This window comes from Ascaphus truei, chromosome 10 (genome assembly GCF_040206685.1).
Source record: "Ascaphus truei isolate aAscTru1 chromosome 10, aAscTru1.hap1, whole genome shotgun sequence".
NCBI classification, from domain to species: domain Eukaryota; kingdom Metazoa; phylum Chordata; class Amphibia; order Anura; family Ascaphidae; genus Ascaphus; species Ascaphus truei.
In genome coordinates this window covers 4630671-4655321 of record NC_134492.1, presented here as the reverse complement: position 1 = coordinate 4655321, position 24651 = coordinate 4630671, and the positions used below count along the sequence as shown (strand labels likewise).

The following is a 24651-nucleotide window of genomic DNA, read 5'->3' as shown; positions in this document are numbered from 1 at the left end:
AATAACTATTTGTAATATTTATATTACTGTACACATGCTGACATAAAACTTGGTCGTAATGGAAAATTTTACCTGAGGGCCAGGAATCCCCGACAGTCCAGATTCTCCCAGTGTTCCAACATCTCCCTATATTACAGAAGAGCAATGTATTTTCACTTGTTTATAATGCTGGGTGAAAATGTGAGCTACTTATGAGACACCATAGGTTTTAATACTTCCCCAAAGGACTCAAAGAATAGATTTCCGTAAAAGCCACCTGACGTGACTTATTTTTGCCATGATGTAAACGATCCATGGCACATACTGTACTTTTATTATTTTCAAATACTAGTCATCTACCCAGTTCCAAATGTTATTTTCCCGTACCCCCCTCGCTGCTAGTGGGGCACATGAATGCATTGCACGCTAGTATGGCATTGAAAGGGTTAAGATTGTGCATGCAGCGTGCTTACTGTACACAATGGTTAATGTCATGCGTTTCCTCGTTAAGCCTACGTTCTGCGTTCTGCTCCGTCTACGTTAACATAAAATCACACAGCTTTGTCCTGTTGGTTATTTACTATAATAGAAAACATTCTCTTCGCTACTATACAATATATTGTTTATTACCACACAAGCCAATAATTCTGAGCCCAGTCAGGAAACGCTCCACGACTCGTATGAGTCGGAAATAGAAGATGATCCAGACAGACGTTCTCTGCATTGTTTTGTCCCATGTTTAAACATTAAAGCAACAAGGGCCTAATTCAACACGCCCAGAAGAGCGATCGCTCAGAAAAAGCCCGGGGACTTGAGTGGGGGTTTCCTGCGATCATCCACCTCAGGTTATTTTAAATTTTTGGGTGAAGAGTTGCAGAAGTACCACCGATATTCTTCATGTGTCTGTTACAAAGCAAATCAAGAATGTGCATTTTCAAATACAATGTGTAAAGCACACATTTAGGTTTACGAATGTTCTTGGGTATGTAGCTATTACAGGGGGCCATACATTTCACTGCACTAGCATTGATGCTTTTCATATGTGATCCTCCTGAATGCTATGGAACAGTACAACATATGAGCTTTAACTTTGGATTTATAACAAACCAGAAACTGCCATGTTCTTGAGCACCAGACTGCTGCTAGAACTGTATGCATTTCAAAATGAAAAGATACAGGGCGCTTTTTATCCCCAGATTCCTTTCCCAGCATGTATGAAAAAACACAATATTCATTATTTACAGCACCACGCAGAAATTTATGGGGAGCCAGGGTAATAATACCTACACTTAGAGTCATTTGCCCCAGTAATCAATTAAAATATTTATGGTTTTAGCCCCCTTTGGGGGCCCTGCACCACTGCTATGTTACTGTGTATTCAGCTACAGCAACAGCATTCAGTTATATGGGGTTTCTAACAGCCCATTAATTTTCAGTAGCAGAAAAACTGTAGTTAACACATACCAATAAATCAAAGTTCTCTATGCAAACACCTCACTTGATCCTATTCAGATCTTCAGCTGGGAAGCTCGATTTTGGCAATAGGGTAAAATTATTTTCTTTTGGCTAAGAACTACCAGATTGTTCCATGCTGATTTTTTGGAAATGTACAAATAGTCCAAGAAACTATAGATCCTGAAGCCAGCTGGAATAGCTCCATCTTTACAGGAAAACAGAGCGATTCTCTTCTTTAAAAGATCCTCAGAGAAGTACTCACCACTTGAATCGTAGTCTAGGATTTCCTGACAAAAGTGTCTCTAAACACTTATACTTGTACTAGACATGACTGCTAATTAAAGGCACAAGAAAGGCTCATTTCAGCCAATCTGTCCTAAATGGCAAATAAAGCACTAATAAAAAGGCTTGGGACCTGCAGCATTAATGGGTTTATTTTTCTGGATCACGCGCTTTTGTGCTTTTGATGTTTATGATGTAATGTAATGATGTAAATTTAAATGGACATTTGTAAATTTACCATAAACTTAAAAAAAAAAAATTAAAAATAAATATTTGTATGTACAGTATTAAGAACAGAAAAGCTAGAAAAGTCAGTCAGAAAAACCTATGTATATATAATGATCTGTATTCCTTAGATATGCAACACAAGGTGCACACAAAACAATGGATGGCACTGCTGTATTTGTACAACGGTCAGTGAGGACAAAGTGAGACAGGAAATTGGATAAAATGCTGTGGGGCTGGGGATAGTAAAAAAATGATAGCTTAATTTGGGCAAAACAATGAATTAGGACAAATTTGCTAAATCTTCACAAATAAAATTGAACAAAAACCCCATTATGTGTGTATATATAAATTATACCGGATTATACATTTTGGCTTTAATGATTAGTCATCTACTTGCAGCATATGTTTTTTGGCACATTTTTTGGCACGTATTTTTGGCACCGTTGTATGCACATCACTTTCCCACCGCACCACACGTTAATGGTTGGTGCTCTTCAGACAAGGCGAGTTTCTTGGATCATGGCAATATTTACTTTATATCTCTTTTAGGCTGGGATTACCATGATGTCAGCATCATGCCAGTTCTGGCAGAAACTGCCAAGTTAATGGCCAGAACGGTTATTATACCCTGCATCATACTTTCATCAATCCTGGCCTGAGCGAGCTACGACCTTATGCCTCCGTATTCCTCGCATGTTTCACGTGGTTCTTCAAACCATACTATCAGATTTACTAGAAGTTTAAATTCGCAAGATTTAATTCCATTAATAAGTGAAGCAAGGGACGTTATTCGGGACGTTATGGACCAACCCCCATAAAAATTATTCCTCCCACAGCTGTGCACGTAACAATGAGAAACAATATAATAACACAACCACACACATTAAAACCTTAACTGTAACAAGAATACCAGTAAATAGCTATAAATCCGGAGAGGCAGAAGTCCAGGCCTGCGGAAAACCCTTCACTAGAGTTAGGCTGAGTCCCAATGAAAGAAAAGGAGAGACATTTGAGATCAGCGAGGAGGAGTGCACCAGAAGTTAAAAGGGTATAAATTAATTTAACAAAGGTAACTATACATAACTTACATATAAAATACAATCAAGCTGGTCACAACGCTGTATTGTGGTGGTTTTTAAGAGTCTCTGTCCGTTAGTGTTATACAGCAAGGGGCTCTGGAAGTTTATACCCTTTTAACCTCTGGTGTGCTCCTCTTCTCTGATCTCTCCTCCTAAGACCTCTGTGTGTGAGGACTACCCTAGTTTAGAGCGACTGCCTAACAAGAGGAAGCTGCAAGGAGATGTTAATCTCGTCTTTACCAACTAATTATATTTTCTACTCAAAGGAACATTTCAATATTTCTGAGAAGCATTTGAGAATACAAGGAACAAAAGTAAGGATGACGTGACTACTCTTTAAGTGGAGGAGAAGTCAATCCAAATTTGCGTTTTTGGCTTCTGAGGGTCCGCGAGGAAGGAACAGGAGTTCCCTCCATGGCGAGCTCTTGTAGGTAGTCTTGAGCCTATTCTGTAAAGTCCAGGTCAATGGTTCCCCGTAAAGATGAACAGCTTCACAGGATATAGTAGTGAGCCCTTACTGACACTTGTAAACAATGAGGAGTAGATGGAGAATTTGTGCTGTTATTCTTTAAGATCAGGGGAATAGTCTTGAAAGATAAGGAGTTTGTAGTCTCCATGACACATTTCTGAAAGGAGGTGATACACTCTCAGCATCGCTACTTTGTCTAAAAACATTTAGGAGCTTTAACAAAACTGGTCTTGATTTGGTGTTTAAGGAGTTTGAGTTTCTTTCTGGATCCAGTCTGTGGAGACATTCATCAACAATCAATGACAATTATTCTTCATTTATTTCGAATATTTTCTGTAGATCTTTAGAGGCAAAAGACAGGAGATTTAAGATCTTCTGGGATACCTAGTATGGTTCTTGCTCCTTTATCTGTTTTCCAGGTTGCCTATTTTGGCAGAGGGAGCAAGGTTTTGTTGCTCTAAAGCATTGATAATGGCCAGGAAATTAGAAGCAACTTGGTCTTCCGTATTCGAATTTCTTTGCCCCAACACTGGGAATCTTGATTGGTGCTGAGAATTATATTTTTTAGCTTGGTAAATCCACACAAGCAGTGATATTGCTATAGACTGAGCAACATAGACAATACCGAGTCTGGGCTCTATTGAAGGAAAGGAGTAGGGTCCTGTGAAGAGGTCACCTCTTCTTCTTCAATCAATCGTTTTTTTAGTGCCAACTACCCAAGGGTTTCACGACATTGGTCAATATGGGGAGCATTTGTGGCTTGTACGCAAATCAAATGCTACACAGGAGAGGTGAGTGGTTTTAAATTATTTCTCGAAAGCTTGAAGGTGGGAGTTTTCCTGATATTTTCTTGTCCCTTTGACTCTTTGTTGCTTAGGAGACATGTTGCCAGAGACAGAGAGCAAACTGATTTCTATGAACTGGTATTGGCTTTAGATAGGAAATATTCTGATTTGGGGTTTTCAATAATTGTAGCTTATTCACAGGTTAGGCTGGAAGCAGGGTCTTCCCTCAACAGCACCAATGTACTGGATGCTTACTCCATGGTAGACTGCAACATGGCCACTCCTCTGCTCAAGTTTATCACCGATTTTATAAATAAACAAGATTTTCTTCTGCTTTACAGGTTAAAGACAGTGCTGCTCTTGTACCTCCGCAGTCCACGGCTGTCCTCTCAGGACATTTCCAATGTAGTAATTCAAAACATATGCGCAACAGAATGTTCTGCTTTTGGAATATACACAAATTTAGTTTATGGCAAAAAGTAGTAATAACAGTATTTTTGTTTTTCTTATATATTGCAGCCATTACATAGTAGATGAGGTTGTAAAAAGACATTTCCATTGAGTTCAACCTATGCTCAATTTAGCCGACAGAGACTTTATCCTACACTTGTATTAACAGTATTTTCATCCAGAGGAAGGCAAACAAAAAACCCCAGTGACACATCATCCAATGCTGTCTCATAAGGGGAAAATAAATTCCTTCCCGACTCCAAATATTAGCTATCGGATTATTCCCTGGATCAATATCCTTCCCATGTCTACTTAGTAGGTCTATCCCTGTATACCTTTCCTTTCTAAAAAGACGTCCAACCTTTATTTGAAGATATCTATGGATATAGAGTGCTAGCAGCGCTAGAATGATTCAGACACACGGCCCCAAGGAGCTTACTTTCTCTTATCCTTTTGGTGCCGGCGACACTGGCAGACCAAGTGATTTGCCCAAGATCGTAAGGAGCCGACACTGGGATTTCATCCAGTTTCCCCTCCGACAAAGGCAATGACTTTACCAATGCACAGTACTACTCCTTTTCCCAATTGACCCTAAAAATATGGTTGCCAACTGGACTCGTGCAGGTGTGGCAGGTTTATTCAGTCCTGTTTTGTTTACTCCTTAAAGCATTCTGGGATTTGCAAACCTTTTGTGCCATTGAAAAAAAGACCCGTAAAAGCTTTAATGGATGAACCTGTTCACTGACTATTTAACAAAGTTCACTGTCACAACATTTAAGCTTTCCCTTCGGTTTGTTAAAGCAGATTATTGCATGTACATGTCACACAGTTCTGCTTGTCAGAGTTTACATTTTATTATTTATTACATTTATACTGCACCTCATACCTGGTGACATGGGCCAAGATATATAATTGAATACAAAACTTGATATATATTTCATTATACTATTTAATTGCATAAATCTTCATTAACTTCTGCTCTCATTCCATATAATCAGTTTCCAAACCATAATTTGCATATACGAGTCAAATTATGAACCAAATACATTAGTGCAGGGGCTAACTCCACTCCTTAAGGGCCACCAACAGGTCAGGTTTTCAGGATATCCCTGCTTCAGTACAAGTGGCTCAGTCAACTATTGCATCACCTGTGCTGAAGCTGGGATATCCTGAAAACCTGACCTGTTGGTGGCCCTTGAGGACCGGAGAGGGTCATCCCTGCACATTGATGCTAAGCGATGCATTTGCAAAATGTCTCTCTTCATATCACTGATGGAATTTCTGCAAGTTGAATACATGACTTCTACTCTCCAAAAAACACATATATTGTTCTATTATTTTTGAGCATGGTCTATCCCATTATTTTTAAATGATAGAAATATAGCATAAACCATTAGAAAATAGTCTAAAGATGTCGCACTTTTATCCCTAAAGGGTCACGGTTAAGTTATGCCACAGAAACGTCACGGACAGAAGATATATATATATATATATATATATATATATATATATATATATATATATATAAAAAGTGAAAAAGAAAAAATGTGCACAAGCGCTAAAGACTAAAACACCAGTGTGACAATTGCAAAATATATATATATAAAGGCTGCCTAGTAATACTGTCAGTACTGACAGAGAAAGTGAAAGTGAAAACAAAGAAAAACCTGGCGCCAAAAGTTCATTGGATAATCCTGTACTCCTCAGGGGATCAGCACACTTGCTTGACAGGCCATATAGGGGAAAAAACACAAACAGACACAGATCATAGTGCAACACTGTAGGGTTAAAACAGGTCTACACTAATACACACACTGCACATATAACATAGAGACTCCTAGTGACTATAAAAACTATTTATTAAATAAAAAGAACTATGCCATAAATGGTTTGGACAAATGAGAACACCGCTGGTCATCCAGATATGAAAAATCAGAGCCCTACTTACAAGCAGCAAGGCAAATACAGGCAATGCAACAAAGAGTCTTCCGGCTGCTGCTGATGTCTTTGCAGAGATGTGATTCCTGCTGCACCGTGACTCTCGTGCTGACTCTCCCTCCAGGGGTTAACAGGAACAGTGGCAGTGTTGGAGGCCTGCTTGTGGGGCTCACAGCTCTCCTCCACGTGAGGCTGCTCTCCTCACTTCCTCCTCCGGTTACACAGGCTGTCTCAGCGTCACCTGGGCAGGTGACACAGTCACTTTGAGCTTGGTATTGGACTTTTTGGGACACTTGGTCACATTTGAGCCCCATTGCAGCCGTTAGTTCTTGGCATACAGGACGTTTGTACTGTCCCTTTAAGGGCACGTGCACACTCGCGTGCAGGCACGCTGAGACAGCCTGTGTAACCGGAGGAGGAAGTGAGGAGAGCAGCCTCACGTGGAGGAGAGCTGTGAGCCCCACAAGCAGGCCTCCAACACTGCCACTGTTCCTGTTAACCCCTGGAGGGAGAGTCAGCACGAGAGTCACGGTGCAGCAGGAATCACATCTCTGCAAAGACATCAGCAGCAGCCGGAAGACTCTTTGTTGCATTGCCTGTATTTGCCTTGCTGCTTGTAAGTAGGGCTCTGATTTTTCATATCTGGATGACCAGCGGTGTTCTCATTTGTCCAAACCATTTATGGCATAGTTCTTTTTATTTAATAAATACTTTTTATAGTCACTAGGAGTCTCTATGTTATATGTGCAGTGTGTGTATTAGTGTAGACCTGTTTTAACCCTACAGTGTTGCACTATGATCTGTGTCTGTTTGTGTTTTTTCCCCTATATGGCCTGTCAAGCAAGTGTGCTGATCCCCTGAGGAGTACAGGATTATCCAATGAACTTTTGGCGCCAGGTTTTTCTTTGTTTTCACATATATATATATATATATATATATATATATATATATATATATATATATATATATATATTGTGATACAAGAGGAATGGTCTTGTTGTTAGGAGTGAATCACAAAAATGTTGGCAACTCACAACGTCTTTAAGTTAGGAAGAATATCAATGTATTAAATAAAAAGATCAACATTTCGATCTCCTCCCGGACCTCAGTTAGGAGACCTGCTCACCTGCCATCTGGTCGGAAGCAAGGACATAAAGTGTGTTTTCCGTAACATTTTACCATAATTAATGGTAACAGAAAGAACAAAGACATTACTTTCTGTATATGTAGAAATCTGTATTTTTCCCCAACCCATCCTGCGAAGGCAAATAAATAAATAAAATGATATCCATACATTGGGAATGAAACACATGATACTTACTCTCAGCCCAGGAAATCCAGCGGGACCCCCACCGCCAACGGTTCCCTTTAAAATATAGTCATGGTTTGTTAAAGGAACAATTCGCGCTTTTTTTAAAATGACTGTTTTTTAACATAGGTTTGAAGCAGGGAACCCAGCGCGGAACCCAGGGCGGAACCCCATTAATTTCAGCTCTGGGGAGCGCCTGCTTCCCGAGGTACAGACCTCCAGAGGGGGTGCAGGTATCTCAGCAAAGATGACATCACGGCTTCTTATTGGTCCGCAGTGTGGGAGCTTTGAAACTCCGCCGTTACATGAACCTTGTTAACCGAGCAGAGTGGTTACCAGCACCCCTATGGCGGTAAGTATCTCCGGAAGCAGGGGATCCAGGGAAATAATTGGGGTTCATTTCCAGAGACCCCTGCTTCAGTCATCTGTTTAAAAAAAATTGGATGTGAGCTCAGATTCTACACAGCAACATATGGGTTAATTTTATACATATTATGGTGGGTGAAAAGGTGACTAAAAACCCTCCGCCGTATAGCCTATAAAAAGATCACCTGTGAGCACATTCACATGTCTTAGACAGGTCTGCACCCCGCCTTTCACCATTAATAATGTGTGGTGAGGACCTACCCAAAGACTCAAGTTGCAAAGCAGTACAACCAACCTCAGTCTGTCTGTGAGCGGGTTTATTGGCTTTGCGTCTCATCCCAGGCTATGTTTAAAAGCTGTGTTTAATACAGCGAGCATTGGCTTAGGGGCTCCATGTAATAATGGACTTGAGACAAAAGGTGGCACTGTGTGATCATTTGCATGTCATTTCCCAGAATCCATTGCTGCAGTGGAAGCACTGTATGCTAGGTGATAATGGCGAAAAGCAGGGTTGCAGTCCTGTCAAAGACATGTGAATGTGCTCACAAGCAATATTTATATATATATATATATATATATTATATATAATATAAATAATATTAATAATAATAATAATATATATATATATATATATATATATATATATATATATATATATATAAAATGTTTGTAGACAGCACCAGTGTTATTCTGTAAATGTGACACACAGCAGAAACTCTGGAAGGATGTTTCTAAGACTTAGTCATGGATGTTCCCAACGATTTTCTCATGAAGCTATTAGATGGAATTTCATTTATTAGTGGATTTTAGAAATAAGAGTGTGATCTAGAAGCATTGAGGGGCTGTAATTGTGTCCTTTGGGCATATTTAAATGCCAATGTCCCATTCCCACTGAAATGTCTTTATTTCCTAAACTGTTGTAAAAAAGATCAGGATTCATGAGAGCACCGAAGGGTTAAAAACATTTCGTTTGCATCTCACGGTGACCTCACAATTAAGCACAGATATTACGGTTTATTACTAGGCAGTTTGTAATACATTGGAATACAATGTGTTCCTTTGGCCTCCAGTTGTGTAAAAGTTAAATACAATAATACACACATGCTACAGATTTAGTGCAATAGATTGTTTATTATTTCTATAATACTGTGCACTGTAGTGCCATAAACCAACCTACAAACCGTCCCGCGTATGTAGTGAGCAGATACTTACAGGGCTCCCATCTGGACCAGGGGGACCTCGCTCACCAAAGTCTCCAGGAAATCCCTAGCACAAAAAGGGATTATAGGATTACAAACACAAATCATCACAGCCAGTCCCTGCTGCAGGCTGCATTATTACAGTGCTTGTGAAATTCATTTACTACTAAATACTGTATATAGTTGAATTATAAATATGCCCCCAAACGGCTTGTGATGAAATACGTGTTTGCAAAAATCCTCTGGAGCGTCTCTGTACAAGCTTAGAGTTGTGGTACTGAAGTGATCAAAATGTTGCGTTCTTGTCGTTTCATAACTCTTTAGTTTTATTCAATTCCAGCATTTTAGATTTAAACTCTGACAAAAGACAAACTTGTCAACTGCCAGGAAACTAAATGCGTGAGGTGTGGAGCTTTCAGTACCATAAATGACATTTAATAGATTTGTACCACTGAAGTTTATAAAATCACTGATACTCCAAATCTGCGATACTCAGAATGTGGGCCGGTCTGGAGAGTGCACACGAATCCTTTCAGGGACACGATTGTCTACGGCTGCCCATAGCTAACCTAGAACCATGTAAACGACAGTATAATGCAGTATATTTCATATCGTGACGAGGGATTTCTTCAATTCCCAGTTTAACAGAAGTGCTCCCTTTCTGGTTTGCGGTACCAATAACTACTACAGCGCACACCTCGGCGTGCGCTGTGCGATCAGGCCCCGCCCCCCCCAGTCCGGCCGGTCCCAGTTCCTACCTTGTCGCGCACCTTTCCCCAGCGGTGCGCGACAGGTTTTCAGGCAGGGGAATTTGTGATTAGTATTTGCGACGGAGGCGTGGCCACGCCCCCGCCGGCGGTTCAGCCAATGAGGGCGAACCAGTCGCGGGACGTCATGGTCACGCCCCGCAAACCCACAGCCACTCCCCCTCCCGTCGCAAACCTTCCCTCTCCCCTCAGACCACCGATCGCGGTGTAGCGCTGTGCCCGCAACGCCCAACCCCCTCCCCGCCGGGCGCGCGTGCCACAGTGAAGACTGGGGACTCACCCTAAAGCAGCACTCCAGGCTGCCGGTTTTTGTATAACCCTCTTCTCCTTCACATTCTCCATACTCTTGTTATTTGTAACAAAGCTCTCTATCCTGGATCTCCTCTTACCTCTCCCATCGTACTTTCAGTGTCTCTTTTGCCAACTCTTCCTCCTCCTCCTCTATTGATCTCTCTGTGGGGGTACCCCAGGGCTCTGTCCTGGGACCCCTTCTCTTTTCTCTTTACACACTCTCTCTAGGTGACCTAATCACATCTCTTGGATTTAAATATCACCTCTACGCTTACAACACACAAATTTACTTTTCAACCCCTGACCTTACACCTGCTGTACAGACCAAAGTTTCTGAATGTCTCTCTGCTATATCATCCTGGATGGCCCTCCGTCGCCTTAAACTCAACATGGCTAAAACAGAGCTTCTCATACTTCCTCCCAAACCTGGCCCTACTACCTCCTTCCACATTACTGTTGGAAGTATTATCATTCACCCAGTAGCCCAAGCACGCTGCCTAGGGGTCACATTCGACTCCTCTCTCACATTCAAAACGTATCTAAAACTTGTCGCTTTTTCCTCCGCAATATAACAAAGATACGCCCTTTCCTCTGTTGCTCGACTGCTAAAACTCTGACTCGGGCCCTCATTCTCTCCCGTCTTGATTACTGTAACCTCATGCTGTCCGGCCTTCCTGCCTCTCACTCACGCTGAGCGTTCAGACTGATTTAAGGCGTTGATCGCGTCCATGCGGCGTGCGGAGGCGGGAGAGGGCGTGCGTTGCGCAAGAAATCAGTTGAAACTGATTTCTTGGCGCGACAGGCCGGTCACGTGAGCGGTTCGCCCAATGAGGGCGAACCAGCTCCGTGACACCCCTAGGCACACCCCTCCATGGCCTGTCCCCCATGACCAGGGAAAGCCCACCGCTTCACGATTCAAATCCCCGCCTCCGCGCGGGTGAAGGCGTCATGGCCCCAGCCTAAGGTTGGTCTGCAGCTTAAAATGTATTTGAGTGATAGAATTCAATCAATATGTTTTTAACTGAAAATATAGTTATGATCAACCGTCACTATTTGGCTTAATTGAAGAGCATCGCGCATTCAACTAGCTGCGGCTGCCCAGATTAGCCCTAGAAATGAGTATACCAGCACCGCAAGTTAATGAGGATGCTCCATACTTGAGATACCAATTGCATATGCTGTTACCCCAACCTACCCAACCAAAGATAGGAGACATTGAAACTGCTAGAACCCTTACCGGGTCCTCCTTTAATGCAATCTAGACTTTTTTTTATTTGTTCCTAAATCCCAAAGAATTCTGATGGTAAAAACGGTTGGAAAAAGATGTTTCATTTTGTGTGATCGTTTTATGTCAGAATTAAAGATGCGACCCAAGCCTTCCACCCCCCTCCCCCCCCCCATTTTTTTAATACATGATTGAAGCAGGGGGTCTCTCGAGGCTGAATCCCATTCCTTTAAGCTCCGGGGACACCCTGCTTCTGGAGGTACTTACCTCTGTAGTGGGTACTAGTAGCCACTCCGGGGCTCACTATATGGCCGCTTTTCAAAGCTCCCGGGCCCTGCGGGCCAATAGGAAGCTGTGACATCACTTGGTGCAGCTTCCTATTGGCTCATGTGACCGGGGGCTTTAAACTGCATATAGCCATGGCTGGTCCAGACTATCTTTCTGCCTACCTGTCATGTGCAGCTCTTCTACCCGTGCCCTGGAGCCTAGCTCCGCCCCCCGGACGCACCACGCTTCTCTCACGCAGCGCGCTCACGTGACGCCGTGCACCACTACCCCGCTGCGTGGCAAGCATCCTGAGTGCCCCTTGTCTCCTCCAGCCTATCCTGAACTCCACGCCTCCGTTCCACCCCCAGTCTCATTGGTTCCTATGTGCTACTTAAGACTTTCACTTCCTGATTGCTGAGCATAACTCTTGTGACCTTGTGTTCCTGCGTTTGTTTTGCCTTGCCTTGCTTTGCTTGTGCCTTGCTGTGTTCTCTGTTGCTTTCCTGTGTACCGACCTGGCTTGACTATAGGACCCCCTCTGGATAAAGACCCCGGCTTGACTATAGGACCCCCTCTGGATAAAGACCCCGGCTTGACTATAGGACCCCTCTGGATAAAGACCCCGGCTTGTACCTGACTACCCACACCTCTCCATCCCAGACCTCGGCTTCCAGACAATCTACCACTCTCCTGGCTCCTACCCTTGACCACGGCACAATGGACACTGACCACCCACTGGCTCCGCCCCATGACTTTGGCAAGTACTCATACTAACTCACTCTCTCCAACACAGACCCGGCTATGCTGACTGTCCACCCTCCAGGCGTGCTCCAGCTGCTGTGGGTGCCTGGCCTTGTACTTTCACACCTCAGTACCGGGGTCCCGCCTTGTTCGTGGTGAGCGCAAGCGTTACACTCCAGAAGTGGGGGGTCCCCATAGCTGAAATGAATGGGGTTCAGCTCGGAGAGCCCCTGCTTCTATCCTGTATTTTAAAAAAATGAAGAAATAAGAATGCATGGATTACTTCTTTAAAGGACTTTAAATTCGAGCTTGGAAGCCTGCCAAATGTCTTTGTTTAAAGACTGACGATATGAGGGATTTACCAAAGTTTACTCGATTTACATATAGGCACAAAACGCCTACTAGATTTATCAATAGAAATATCTATTTGTTCAAATGGGAGATAACTAAATATACCCCATGCCAGCTCAGATACTGCAGAGGAGACAGCCGCCGATGAGTAAGGATATTTCTGACGGGTGTACAGAGGGGATCCGCATGTGATTGTTTTGGAATGAGTAAACTTCTCTAGTAGTTGAGTAATGTTTTCCAGAATTTTTGGAAGATTAACAATGCAAAATTCACACTGTGCCTCAAGGCTTCACGTCGTGTCATTGGGGTCTAACTGTACATCATATATGTCTCAGTATTTCCAAATTGGAAGAGGTTAGAATGACCGGGCGTTTCGTTATCTCGATTCCATGGAATTGATATCCTGAAATTTGCTGGAAGTCCTGTTTTGGCCTCTGCCATCAGTGCAATACTCATTGTTTTGGTGTTGAATGCTAAATTCTCATCTGAGCATTTAAGAAAGAAAAAATATCTGTATTACTGTACCTTATAATAAAATAATTAGGTATTAAAAAATGTCCTGTAGGCACTGCGTTTAGCCTCCTAAATAAATAGAAATGAAGTATGTACCTGTTCCTGCCAGGTAAGGAGTCAGCGCATATTCATGGCCATACTCTGCCTACATTCAGAAATCAGTTAATCCAGGAGATCAACAATACAACGCCTTAGAAATGGAGCTGAGACAGCTGCCATCATTTACTTATTTGGTACCCATTTATTTCTTTAAAACACAGTAGCCAGTTATTATGTATGAGCATAAATATATTCCAGATTATACATATAATTAATTCCTTAGAGTGAGCCCTGTTTCTACACACACCTTAGTGATAATGGCACAATGGTAGGAATAATGGTTCACTCAATGGGTTGAGTGTGCCATTTAGTGAGTCTAGACCAGGAGCGGCCAACTCCAGTCCTGAAGGACCACCAAAAGGTCAGGTTTTAAGGATACCCCTGCTTCAGCGCCGGTGGCTCAATAGGTGGCTCAGTCAACATCTGCACTCTCTCCTTAAGCACGTCTTATTTGCCGGGTAAATGATCCTTAACGCATGTTTTAAGTAGCGTGCCAGCGTCAGCACCACTCTTCACATTAACGGGTGCGATAATATTTACCACATCTGTACATTTCACATTGAGATATTTGCCTTTGAAATGATGCAACGTAATTAGAACGGATACATTCAATTCTACAATGAGCGCACTCAGAAATATTAATTTCCGAAAACACGTGTTTATTACAGTAGCATGAGGAAGAACTATTAAAAGCGTTCCTAAATACAGACCATCTGTGTCTCACAGGTGTTTCAGGGACTCCTAACACACCCAGAACTGCATTCTCAGCTAAATCTTCTAAACCTTTAGTGTGAAAACAAAGCCCTCATTTTTTAAGATGAACAGGTCAAGGCTTTGTTCCTGTGAATCCGAGGCACATACCGTCCAGCTTGGGCGAGACACGCTGGAAATCCATTAGGAAGAATGAGCTGCTGTGGAAGTTTTTGAAACTTTCATTTAAAGATTTATTCTCTTTTAATTTAAACCATATGCTGCTGCTATCAAAACACAGAAGTTCATACGGTGGAACAAAAATAAATGTACTGGTCGAAAATGATTTTATGAGATTCCAAATATGAATTGACCTAGAAAGTAAAAAGATAGCACATTTCCCATACAACCAGTGGCAATTTGATAAGCCCAGTCTGATATATACCGATGTGCAAAATGATTGCCTCCATCAAGGGCTCTCAAACTCTAGTCCTCAAGATCCAAATGGGTCAGGTTTTCAGGAAATCCCTGCTTCAGAACAGGTGGCTTAATCAGTGCCCAAGCAGAGACCGATTGAGCCACTTTTGCTGAAGCAGGGATATCCTGAAAACCTGACCTGTTGGGGGGTCTTGAGGACTGGAGTTGAGAGCCCCGACCTAAGTGAACCAGGTAAATTTGCCCATTTGTTTTGTGATACATTTTGCAAAACGTCACAATGTCCCCAAGCATTTTGAATCTACACCTTTTAGAAACATTTGCATCGAATAATGTATGTATACGAAATAAATTTGGCCCATTTTACGCTAACATTGATCTTCAAATGTAATATTTAATACTGCATGTGACATGTTTATTGACTTTACGTTTGTATATACCTCTTTACTTATAATCCATTCACTACAGAGGAGATGTTTATACACAGTTGATCTGAAGCAATTAGCATGTTTTTTTAAATTTTTTTATTTTTAATCTAAGGCCTTGAATAGCTCGATAGCTGAAGGTGGTAGAAATGCATCAGGATACGGTGCAGACAAGTTCTACTTTGGGGGATACATTTGAAGTTGTAATCCCCTCACCGGCTCCAGGATTTTGCAGTAAATACATTCTTGCCAAATTCCTCCTGAACACCTAATCGCACATACCCTAACATATACTGCTCAAATGTTAAAGATTGTCCCTTCTGTCATAAAAATAGCTTTCTTCAGCTCTTTGATCACTAAATATAGAGGTAACAGGTGGCATTGAAAAACACAGACATGCTTACCACAGGCAACAATTTGCAATCCGTACAGAATCTCAGCTACTCAACTACTGTACTATACTGTACTATACTGTACTGTACTGTACTGTACGCCTCCAAGGCAACGCTCACATACTGCAGTGTGTCCCGTTCCCCATTCCTCCGGCACTATATCTCACCCGTGTCTGCTCTTTTCTTGGCAATCTCCCTAGCTATGAAATCCAATCTGAATTGGTACAGCAGCATGTGTTCCTTTTATATGGCAGAGTCTATTTATACAAGGGGTTTTATTTTAGAATAAAATGCTTCAAAAATAGTTTAAACAACAAGCTACAGTCTCGCCTTATTTTAGCTGCACTCACCCCTCTCCTTTCCGATGCTTTGCTTATACAAATGTGCACAGCAGCAATTACATTTAGTTTCTCTCCATATATTATATGAATACCCAGCAGCCTGGTCAAATGGAATCATAAACACATTCAAAATGAGGGTAGGCATTCATCACGTGTTTTTGGCCTAGTAAGTATTGGCAAGACACATACTGTAGCTATATACAGTGTTACATACTGTAGCTATATACAGTATTACATAGTTACATACTGTAGCTATATATAGTACTTCATAGTTACATAATGTAGCTATAGACAGTATTACATACTGTAGCTATATATAGTACCACATAGTTACATACTGTAGATATAGACAGTATTACATAGTTACATACTGTAGTTATATACAATGTTACATAGTTACATACTGTAGCTATATACAGTGTTACATAGTTACATACTGTAGCTATATACAGAATTACATAGTTACATACTGTAGCTATATACAGAATTACATAGTTACATAGTATAACAAAAAGGAACGTGCTGGAAGCGCTACTGCTTACAAACAATGTGTGTGGTGACCACTAGCGACTAAATATAATCAGAAAGTGTACAGAGAACTTCTACATATAAGCACGGAGCTTAGTGCATAGCCCCCATACATATAAGCATGGAGCTTAGTGCATAGCCCCCATACATATAAGCACGGAGCTTAGTGCATAGCCCCCATACATATAAGCGCGGAGCTTAGTGCATAGCCCCCATACATATAAGCGCGGAGCTTAGTGCATAGCCCCCACACATATAAGCACGGAGCTTAGTGCATAGCCCCCATACATATAAGCACGGAGCTTAGTGCATAGCCCCCATACATATAAGCACGGAGCTTAGTGCATAGCCCCCATACATATAAGCACGGAGCTTAGTGCATAGCCCCCATACATATAAGCACGGAGCTTAGTGCATAGCCCCCATACATATAAGCACGGAGCTTAGTGCATAGCCCCCATACATATAAGCGCGGAGCTTAGTGCATAGCCCCCATACATATAAGCGCGGAGCTTAGTGCATAGCCCCCATACATATAAGCACGGAGCTTAGTGCATAGCCCCCATACATATAAGCGCGGAGCTTAGTGCATAGCCCCCATACATATAAGCACGGAGCTTAGTGCATAGCCCCCATACATATAAGCGCGGAGCTTAGTGCATAGCCCCCATACATATAAGCGCGGAGCTTAGTGCATAGCCCCCATACATATAAGCACGGAGCTTAGTGCATAGCCCCCATACATATAAGCGCGGAGCTTAGTGCATAGCCCCCATACATATAAGCGCGGAGCTTAGTGCATAGCCCCCATACATATAAGCGCGGAGCTTAGTGCATAGCCCCCATACATATAAGCACGGAGCTTAGTGCATAGCCCCCATACATATAAGCGCGGAGCTTAGTGCATAGCCCCCATACATATAAGCACGGAGCTTAGTGCATAGCCCCCATACATATAAGCACGGAGCTTAGTGCATAGCCCCCATACATATAAGCGCGGAGCTTAGTGCATAGCCCCCATACATATAAGCGCGGAGCTTAGTGCATAGCCCCCATACATATAAGCACGGAGCTTAGTGCATAGCCCCCATACATATAAGCACGGAGCTTAGTGCATAGCCCCCATACATATAAGCGCGGAGCTTAGTGCATAGCCCCCATACATATAAGCACGGAGCTTAGTGCATAGCCCCCATACATATAAGCACGGAGCTTAGTGCATAGCCCCCATACATATAAGCACGGAGCTTAGTGCATAGCCCCCATACATATAAGCACGACTGCCTGATAACAAACTGGCCCAACAAGATCAGGGAAACGTACATATAACAAATACAAACCGACGCCTCAAAGTCCAATAAATGCAAATATAAGGTAATATGAAACCTTATTACAGAAGTCCGATCTGGAACACCCGGATCCATGTGAATAATCCACGGAGAAGTTTCCTCAGGACGTGGGATTAAACACAAGGGACAATCACAGTGTGGACTGCGGCATAAACAACATAACAACAAACAACTAGGACAGCACAAGGCTAACACTAACAAAAAATTATCAAAACACTGCTGAAATATACAGTTACGCTAATTTAGTCAAATATTAAAGAGACAATGTCTGTCTAAAAATCCGAGTTGTGCTGCGCTGCTGGTGCGGTTTCCAAAAACCAGAATCCAACTCACAACAAATAGGAGTTAAATCGGCACAGCCAAACCGTGGTGGGGGGCTCCTCCGCTGCAGGGGCACGTCTGTGCAGGCGATCCGATGCGGTCTGTGCGCTCCGTGTACCGCGCTCAAGCGCATGAGCAGACGTTGGGGGAACAGCCCAGCAGCTCTCTAAAATTCTCCCCCCACGTCTGCTCCTGCGCTTGAGCGCGGTACACGGAGCGCACAGACCGCATCGGATCGCCTGCACAGACCGCATCGGATCGCCTGCACAGACCGCATCGGAGCGCACAGACCGCATCGGATCGCCTGCACAGACGGCATCGGAGCGCCTGCACAGACGTGCCCCTGCAGCGGAGGAGCCCCCCGCCACGGTTTGGCTGTGCCGATTTAACTCCTATTTGTTGTGAGTTGGATTCTGGTTTTTGGAAACCGGACCAGCTGCGCAGCACAACTCGGATTTTTAGACAGACATTGTCTCTTTAATATTTGACTAAATTAGCGTAACTGTATATTTCAGCAATGTTTTGATTGTTCATTGTTTGTTAGTGTTAGCCTTGTCCCGTCTTAGTTGTTTGTTGTTATGTTGTTTGTGTTTAATCTCACGTCCTGAGGAAAATTCTCTGTGGATTATTCACGTGGATCCGGATATTCCAGATTGGATTTCTGTAATAGGTATTTCATATTACCTTATATTTGCATTTATTGGACTTTTTTGAAGCGCTGGTTTGTATTTGTTATAGGTATAGTTACATAGTAGTTACATACTTACATAGTTGATGAGGTTGAAAAAAAGACATCAAGTTCAACCCATGCTAAATTTAGACGACAGATACTTATCCTATATCTGTACTTACTTATTGATCCAGGGGAAGGCAAACACAAACCCCAGGGACATATCATCCAATGATATCTCATAAGGGGAAAATAGATTCCTTTCTGACTCCAAATAATGGCAATCAGATTACTCCCTGGATCAGCATCTTCCCATGTATACTTATTTGGTATATCCCTGTATACCTTTCCTTTCTAAAAAGATGTCCAACCTTTTTTGTAACTATTTATTGTATCTGTCATCAGTCTCTGTGGGTAATGAATCCCACATTGTAACTGCCCTTACTGTACAGAACCCTTTCTTTTGTTGCAGGTGAAATCTTCTCATTCTCTCCAACCTTAAGGGATGACCCCGAGTCCTTTGTACTGCCCGTGGGATGAATAGTTCTTTTGAAAGCTCCTTGTATTGTCCCCGATTATAATTGTATATAGTTATCATATCCCCTCTTAAATGCCTCTTTTCTAACATAAACAAATCTAAATTAGCTAGCCTCTCTCTATAAATCAGATTTTCCATCACCTTTATTAATTTGGTGGCTCTTCACTGCACTTTTTCTAGTTCCATGTCTGGTCTTACTAATGCTTTATAGACGGGCATATAGGCAGTCCTCGCTTATCCAACAGAATCAGTTCTGGAAATAGCGTTGGATACTGAAACCATTGTAAAGCGAGTCCCATGTTAATCAGTGGCGGTGAGCATTGGATAACGCATTCAGATGCCAGATAATGCATTCCAGCGTTGAAAAACGGCCCATAGGGTTGCATTGTAAAGCGTTGGATATGCCATTCGTTGTAAAGTGAAACGTTGGTTAGCGAGGACTACCTGTAATTATGCTTAATTCCTTTCCATCCATTGCCCGTTTAATGCAAAAAAAGATCTTATTTGCCTTTGCAGCTACTGCATGACATTGGGCACTATTGCTAAACCTGCTGTCTACAAGCACTCCTAAATCCTTCTCGATCAAAGATTTGCCTAATCTTTCGCCCTTTAATTTGTAAGTCGCCTGTATATTCTTGTTTCCCAAGTGCATAACTTTTTACATTTGGCGGAGTTAAACCTAATCTGCCATTTACCTGCCCACCTTTTCAGTCTCTCCAAGTCCTTCTGGAGAGAAATGACATCCTGTTCTGATTCTACAACCTTACACAATTTAGTTTGAAACTTTTCTCTCTATGCCAACCTCAAGGCTATTAATAGACAAGTTAAAAAGCAGGGGTCCCAGTACTGATCCCTGTGGTATTCCACTCACAACTTTAGCCCAACATAAAAAAGATCCATTTATGACAACCCTCTGTTATCTGTCCTTCAACCAGTTTTCAATCCAGGTGCAAATATTTTTACTCCAATTTGCTTTATTTTGTACACTAACCTTGTGTGAAACCGTATCAAAAGCCTTCGCAAAATCTAAGTAGACCACATCAACTGCATTACCCTGGTCTAAATTTCTACTTACCTCCTCAAAGAAACTAATAAGGTTAGTTTGGCAAGATCTATCCTTCATAAATCCATGCTGACTATTACTAATAATTTTGTAATCCATTAGGTATTCCTGGATATTATTCTGTACCTTCAAGTAGCTTCCCCACTATTGATGTCAGGCTTTCAGGTCTGTAATTCCCTGGTTGTGATCTAGCTCCCTTTTAAAATATAGGCACCATATCTGCTTTACGCCAATCATGTGGTATTGAGCCTGTGGAAATGGAGTCCTTGAATATTAAATATAATGGTTTTGCCATTACTGAATTTAACTCCTTGAGAACTCTTGGATTTATGCCATTGGGGCCAGGTGCCTTATTTACTTAAATGTTCTCAAGTCGCTTATGAACTTCTTCCGCAGCTAACCAATTGTTCATTAATATGGAGGTTGTGGCTTCCTCCTGCAGCACTACTATTGAAATTGATTTTTTCCCCCTGGTAAACAGAGGCAAAGAATTTGTTTAATACCGCTGCTTTTTCCTTATCTCCAATAATTTGCCAGCCCATTTCACACTGAAAGGGTCCTATATTTTCTTTCTTAATCTTTTTGTTATTAAGGTACTTAAATAACTTTTTAGGGTTAATCTTACTTCTTATTGCAATCCTTTTTACATTTTCAATTTTGGCTAAGTTGTTTGCCCTTTTGCAATTTTTGTTACATTCCTTAGAATTCTGATACGATGTCTCCGTCCCTTCTGACTTTAAGAAACTAATCACCTACCTCTTCTTTTCCATTTCCTCCCCTACCTGTTTATTTAGCCACATTGGTTTTGACTTATTTATTTTATATGTATTACCCAAGGGTATACACTGAGAAGTGTGCTTTTCTAACAATGTTTTAAAGACTGACCATGTATCTATCTGCTACATTTTTCCTGCAAAAACATCATCCCAAATTATTCCTTGTAGGTTATTCCTCAATTTATTCAAATCTGCCTTATAGAATGTAAAGTCTTTGTTGAACCCAAATAATATTTTTTGATCATTTATTTTATGAGACCATGTTATCATTAGACAGGCAAAACTGTCAAAATCTGTTTTGCGGAATTTCCCGCACTTCACTCCATTCAAAATCCGTTCCACGGTGTAAAATCTGTTGACGGATTGTTCCAGTTTCAATCCGTATGGATTTACCAAAAACCACCATTTAAATACAATCCGCAGGTGGATTTTAACAAACCAATGTGCGGATCCCCGGATCGGACTGTTAAAATCCAAAATTCTCCTATCTCTAGTTATGATCACTATTTCCCAAATGTTCCCGGAATTTAATATTTTTTTTATTACTTCTGCATTATTTGAAATGACCACATCCAGTATTGCCCCTCTCCTGGTTGGTTCCTCAATAATTTGGGCCATGTAATTGTCTTTAAGCACCCCCAAAAACCTGTTTCCGTTTGTTGTAATATATATTTAAAACCAGAGACAGAACATGAAACACGTTTAAATATATATTGCCATGCTCAGTAGCACTCCTCTTTGACATCTATACGCATATATATATATTTTGGTTATTTTGGGGGTTCAATATGAGCTTATAGGGGTTCTGTATGTCCTTATGTTGTAAGGCTAATCTCATTGCCCCAGTCTATATCTGGATAATTAAAATCACCCATTATGCAAACATGACCCAGGTTTGATGCCTTCTCCATTTGCAAAACTATTTTGGCTTTCTCAATCTCACAGATATTTGGTGGTTTATAGCATATCCCTACAAACATTTTCTTTGTACTTTTACCTCCACTGCTAATTTCTATCCACAAGGTTCTATCCACATTTTCATAATTCGCTTCAAAAACATCTTCCCTTATAATAGGTTTTAGATTCGGTTTAGCATATAAACATACTCCACCTCCTCTTCTATTTGCTCAATCCCTGAGAAAAAGGATAGAACCCTCTAAATGAACTGCCCAGTCATGAGTTTCATCCCACCATGTTTCAGTAATGCCTATAATATCATACTGCTCCCTTGTAGCTATTAATTCAAGCTCCCCCAATTTAATCAGTCTGGCTTTTTGCATTAGCAAACATGCATTTAAGTTTTTCCAGTCTTTGCTACTGTTATCTTACCTGCTCCTGCCTTTCTACTCCAATTTGATTTAGTCTTTAGAAGTTTACTAGTATTATCTGTATTTAATATGGGTGTCCGCCTGCTTGCCAAACTCCCACTTCCCTCCACGACCCCTTGATATTTCACCATTCCTATCGATTCTGTCTAGTTCATTATCTGCTTTTTGTCCCTGCCAACTTTTTCCTAGTTTAAAATATCCTCCAACCTTTTTAACATCCTCCCTCCTAACAGAGAAGATCCCTCTTCATCGAGGTGCCATCCATCCTTACTATAATGATAGCACCTCTCAGAAAAGGGCTCAGAATGCTCTACAAACCCCAAACGTCCTTTCTACGCCACTCTCTTAGCCATGCATACCTCAATAAGCTCCAACAGTCTCCCAGATCTATGGCCTTTAAAAGTCAGCATCTTTTCAGATTTAATATAGAACACATGGTTTAAAGCATGCAGGGTTCTGGTAGTATTTCAGAAAATACTACCTTGGAGGTCCTTGTCTTACGCTTGCGGCCTAGATCCCTGAAATAATTTTTTAGAATCGTCCATCTTTCTCTAACTTTGTTATTGGTGCCAATGTGTACCAAGACCGTCGGGTCAGTTCCAGCCTCTCCCAAAAATCTGTCTACCCGACCCGCAATGTGCCGAACTCGGGCCCCTGGGAGACAACAAACTGTTTGGTTCATTTGGTTATGGCAACAGATTGCCCTATCTACCTTCCTGATAATAAAGTCCCCTACCACCACAATCAAAGAGACCACCCGCTCACACGTCCCACAGCGGTATGCGCCCTTGAACAGCTGCTCCAAGTGCACATACATGTGGCAAGATGTGCATGGAGTGGCATTCTCAATCCTGCGCATTGTTGCAACGATGGAGTATCAAGTGCTAACAATTAACTGTACTTCAATATAGTATACCTTGAGTCAACTCCTTGTTCTAACGCCACATTTAATACACAACTGCAATATTAGTCACACAGATCAACAATTGCATTAGTATTTTTTACAGTATTGTACGTTACTCTTAAAGCCATTATTCAGATCCAAATATTTATTGGAGAGGTAAGCGTCAGGAGGTCTAATGTTTACATAGCTAATTCCAAGTTAATGTATTTTCCTACTTATGGATGCAACTTGCAGTTTCCCTCAAACTGTACGTGATGATTGTCAGTGATATGAGCATAACTATAGCTATACAGTATTCTATATGTATATATTCTAGTTCTGGGGTAGCCAACTCTAGTCCTCAAGAGCTAACAACAGGTCAGGTTTTCATGAAATTCCTGCTTCAGCACAGGTGGCTCAGTCTTCAACTGTACCACCTATTCTGAAGCAGGGATATCCTGAAAACCTGACCTGTTGGTAGCACTTGAGGACTAGAGTTGGCTAGCCCTGAACTAGTCTATTTGCAGTCAATGTATTTATTTATCCATCTATCTACAATTAGCATATATACATCTATATACAGTATACACCAAGGTACTTTTGCTTGGACTTTCCACGTTCCCGTGACTGCCACGTAGGTGTGGGGTGGTTACAAGGAACAATGTGAAGGGGGAGTTTGGAGTTACTGTTGCTTTCACGTTTGGTTGCATTTTTAAAACAGTGTTAAATGAAACATGTAAATAATAAATACAATGTACTATTTCATGTTGTGGATTACAGTTTCAAAGCACACTATTTACTTACAATTTCTCATATAGTTAAAATGACTCAACAGGAATTCAACTAGTTGAAATGTCCCTTCTTATTGTCGTGTATTACAGACGCACAATGTACAGCAGAAACACTATGGCAGAGCTAAGTAATATGTTCAGATCACATGTGCATATCATTGGGTGAAGTCCACAAAAAACCTGCAGAGCCCGTCTGTCCCGCTGCATACTCAGGGCTACACATTATAGTTTCCGATGATGTCATACATGTGTTTTTCTGAGTAAGTAGCGGAAACTAAAATAACTCAATACTGCGGTGAAATCAGAGTCCAGCCAATTACATTTCCTA

General features: G+C 41.6%; 1 protein-coding gene across 1 annotated transcript in view; it reads right to left on the bottom strand.

Annotated features, from left to right (window-relative positions):
- The window catches only part of LOC142504031 (uncharacterized), a 211279-nt gene that overhangs the window by 63890 nt on the left and 122738 nt on the right, over positions 1–24651 (bottom strand). The window contains exons 18-20 of the mRNA XM_075617140.1: positions 9553–9606; positions 7987–8031; positions 73–126 (exon numbers count right to left, since the gene is read on the bottom strand). Of these exons, the coding sequence (XP_075473255.1) occupies positions 73–126; positions 7987–8031; positions 9553–9606 (153 nt within the window). The remainder of the gene's footprint in view (positions 1–72; positions 127–7986; positions 8032–9552; positions 9607–24651) is intronic.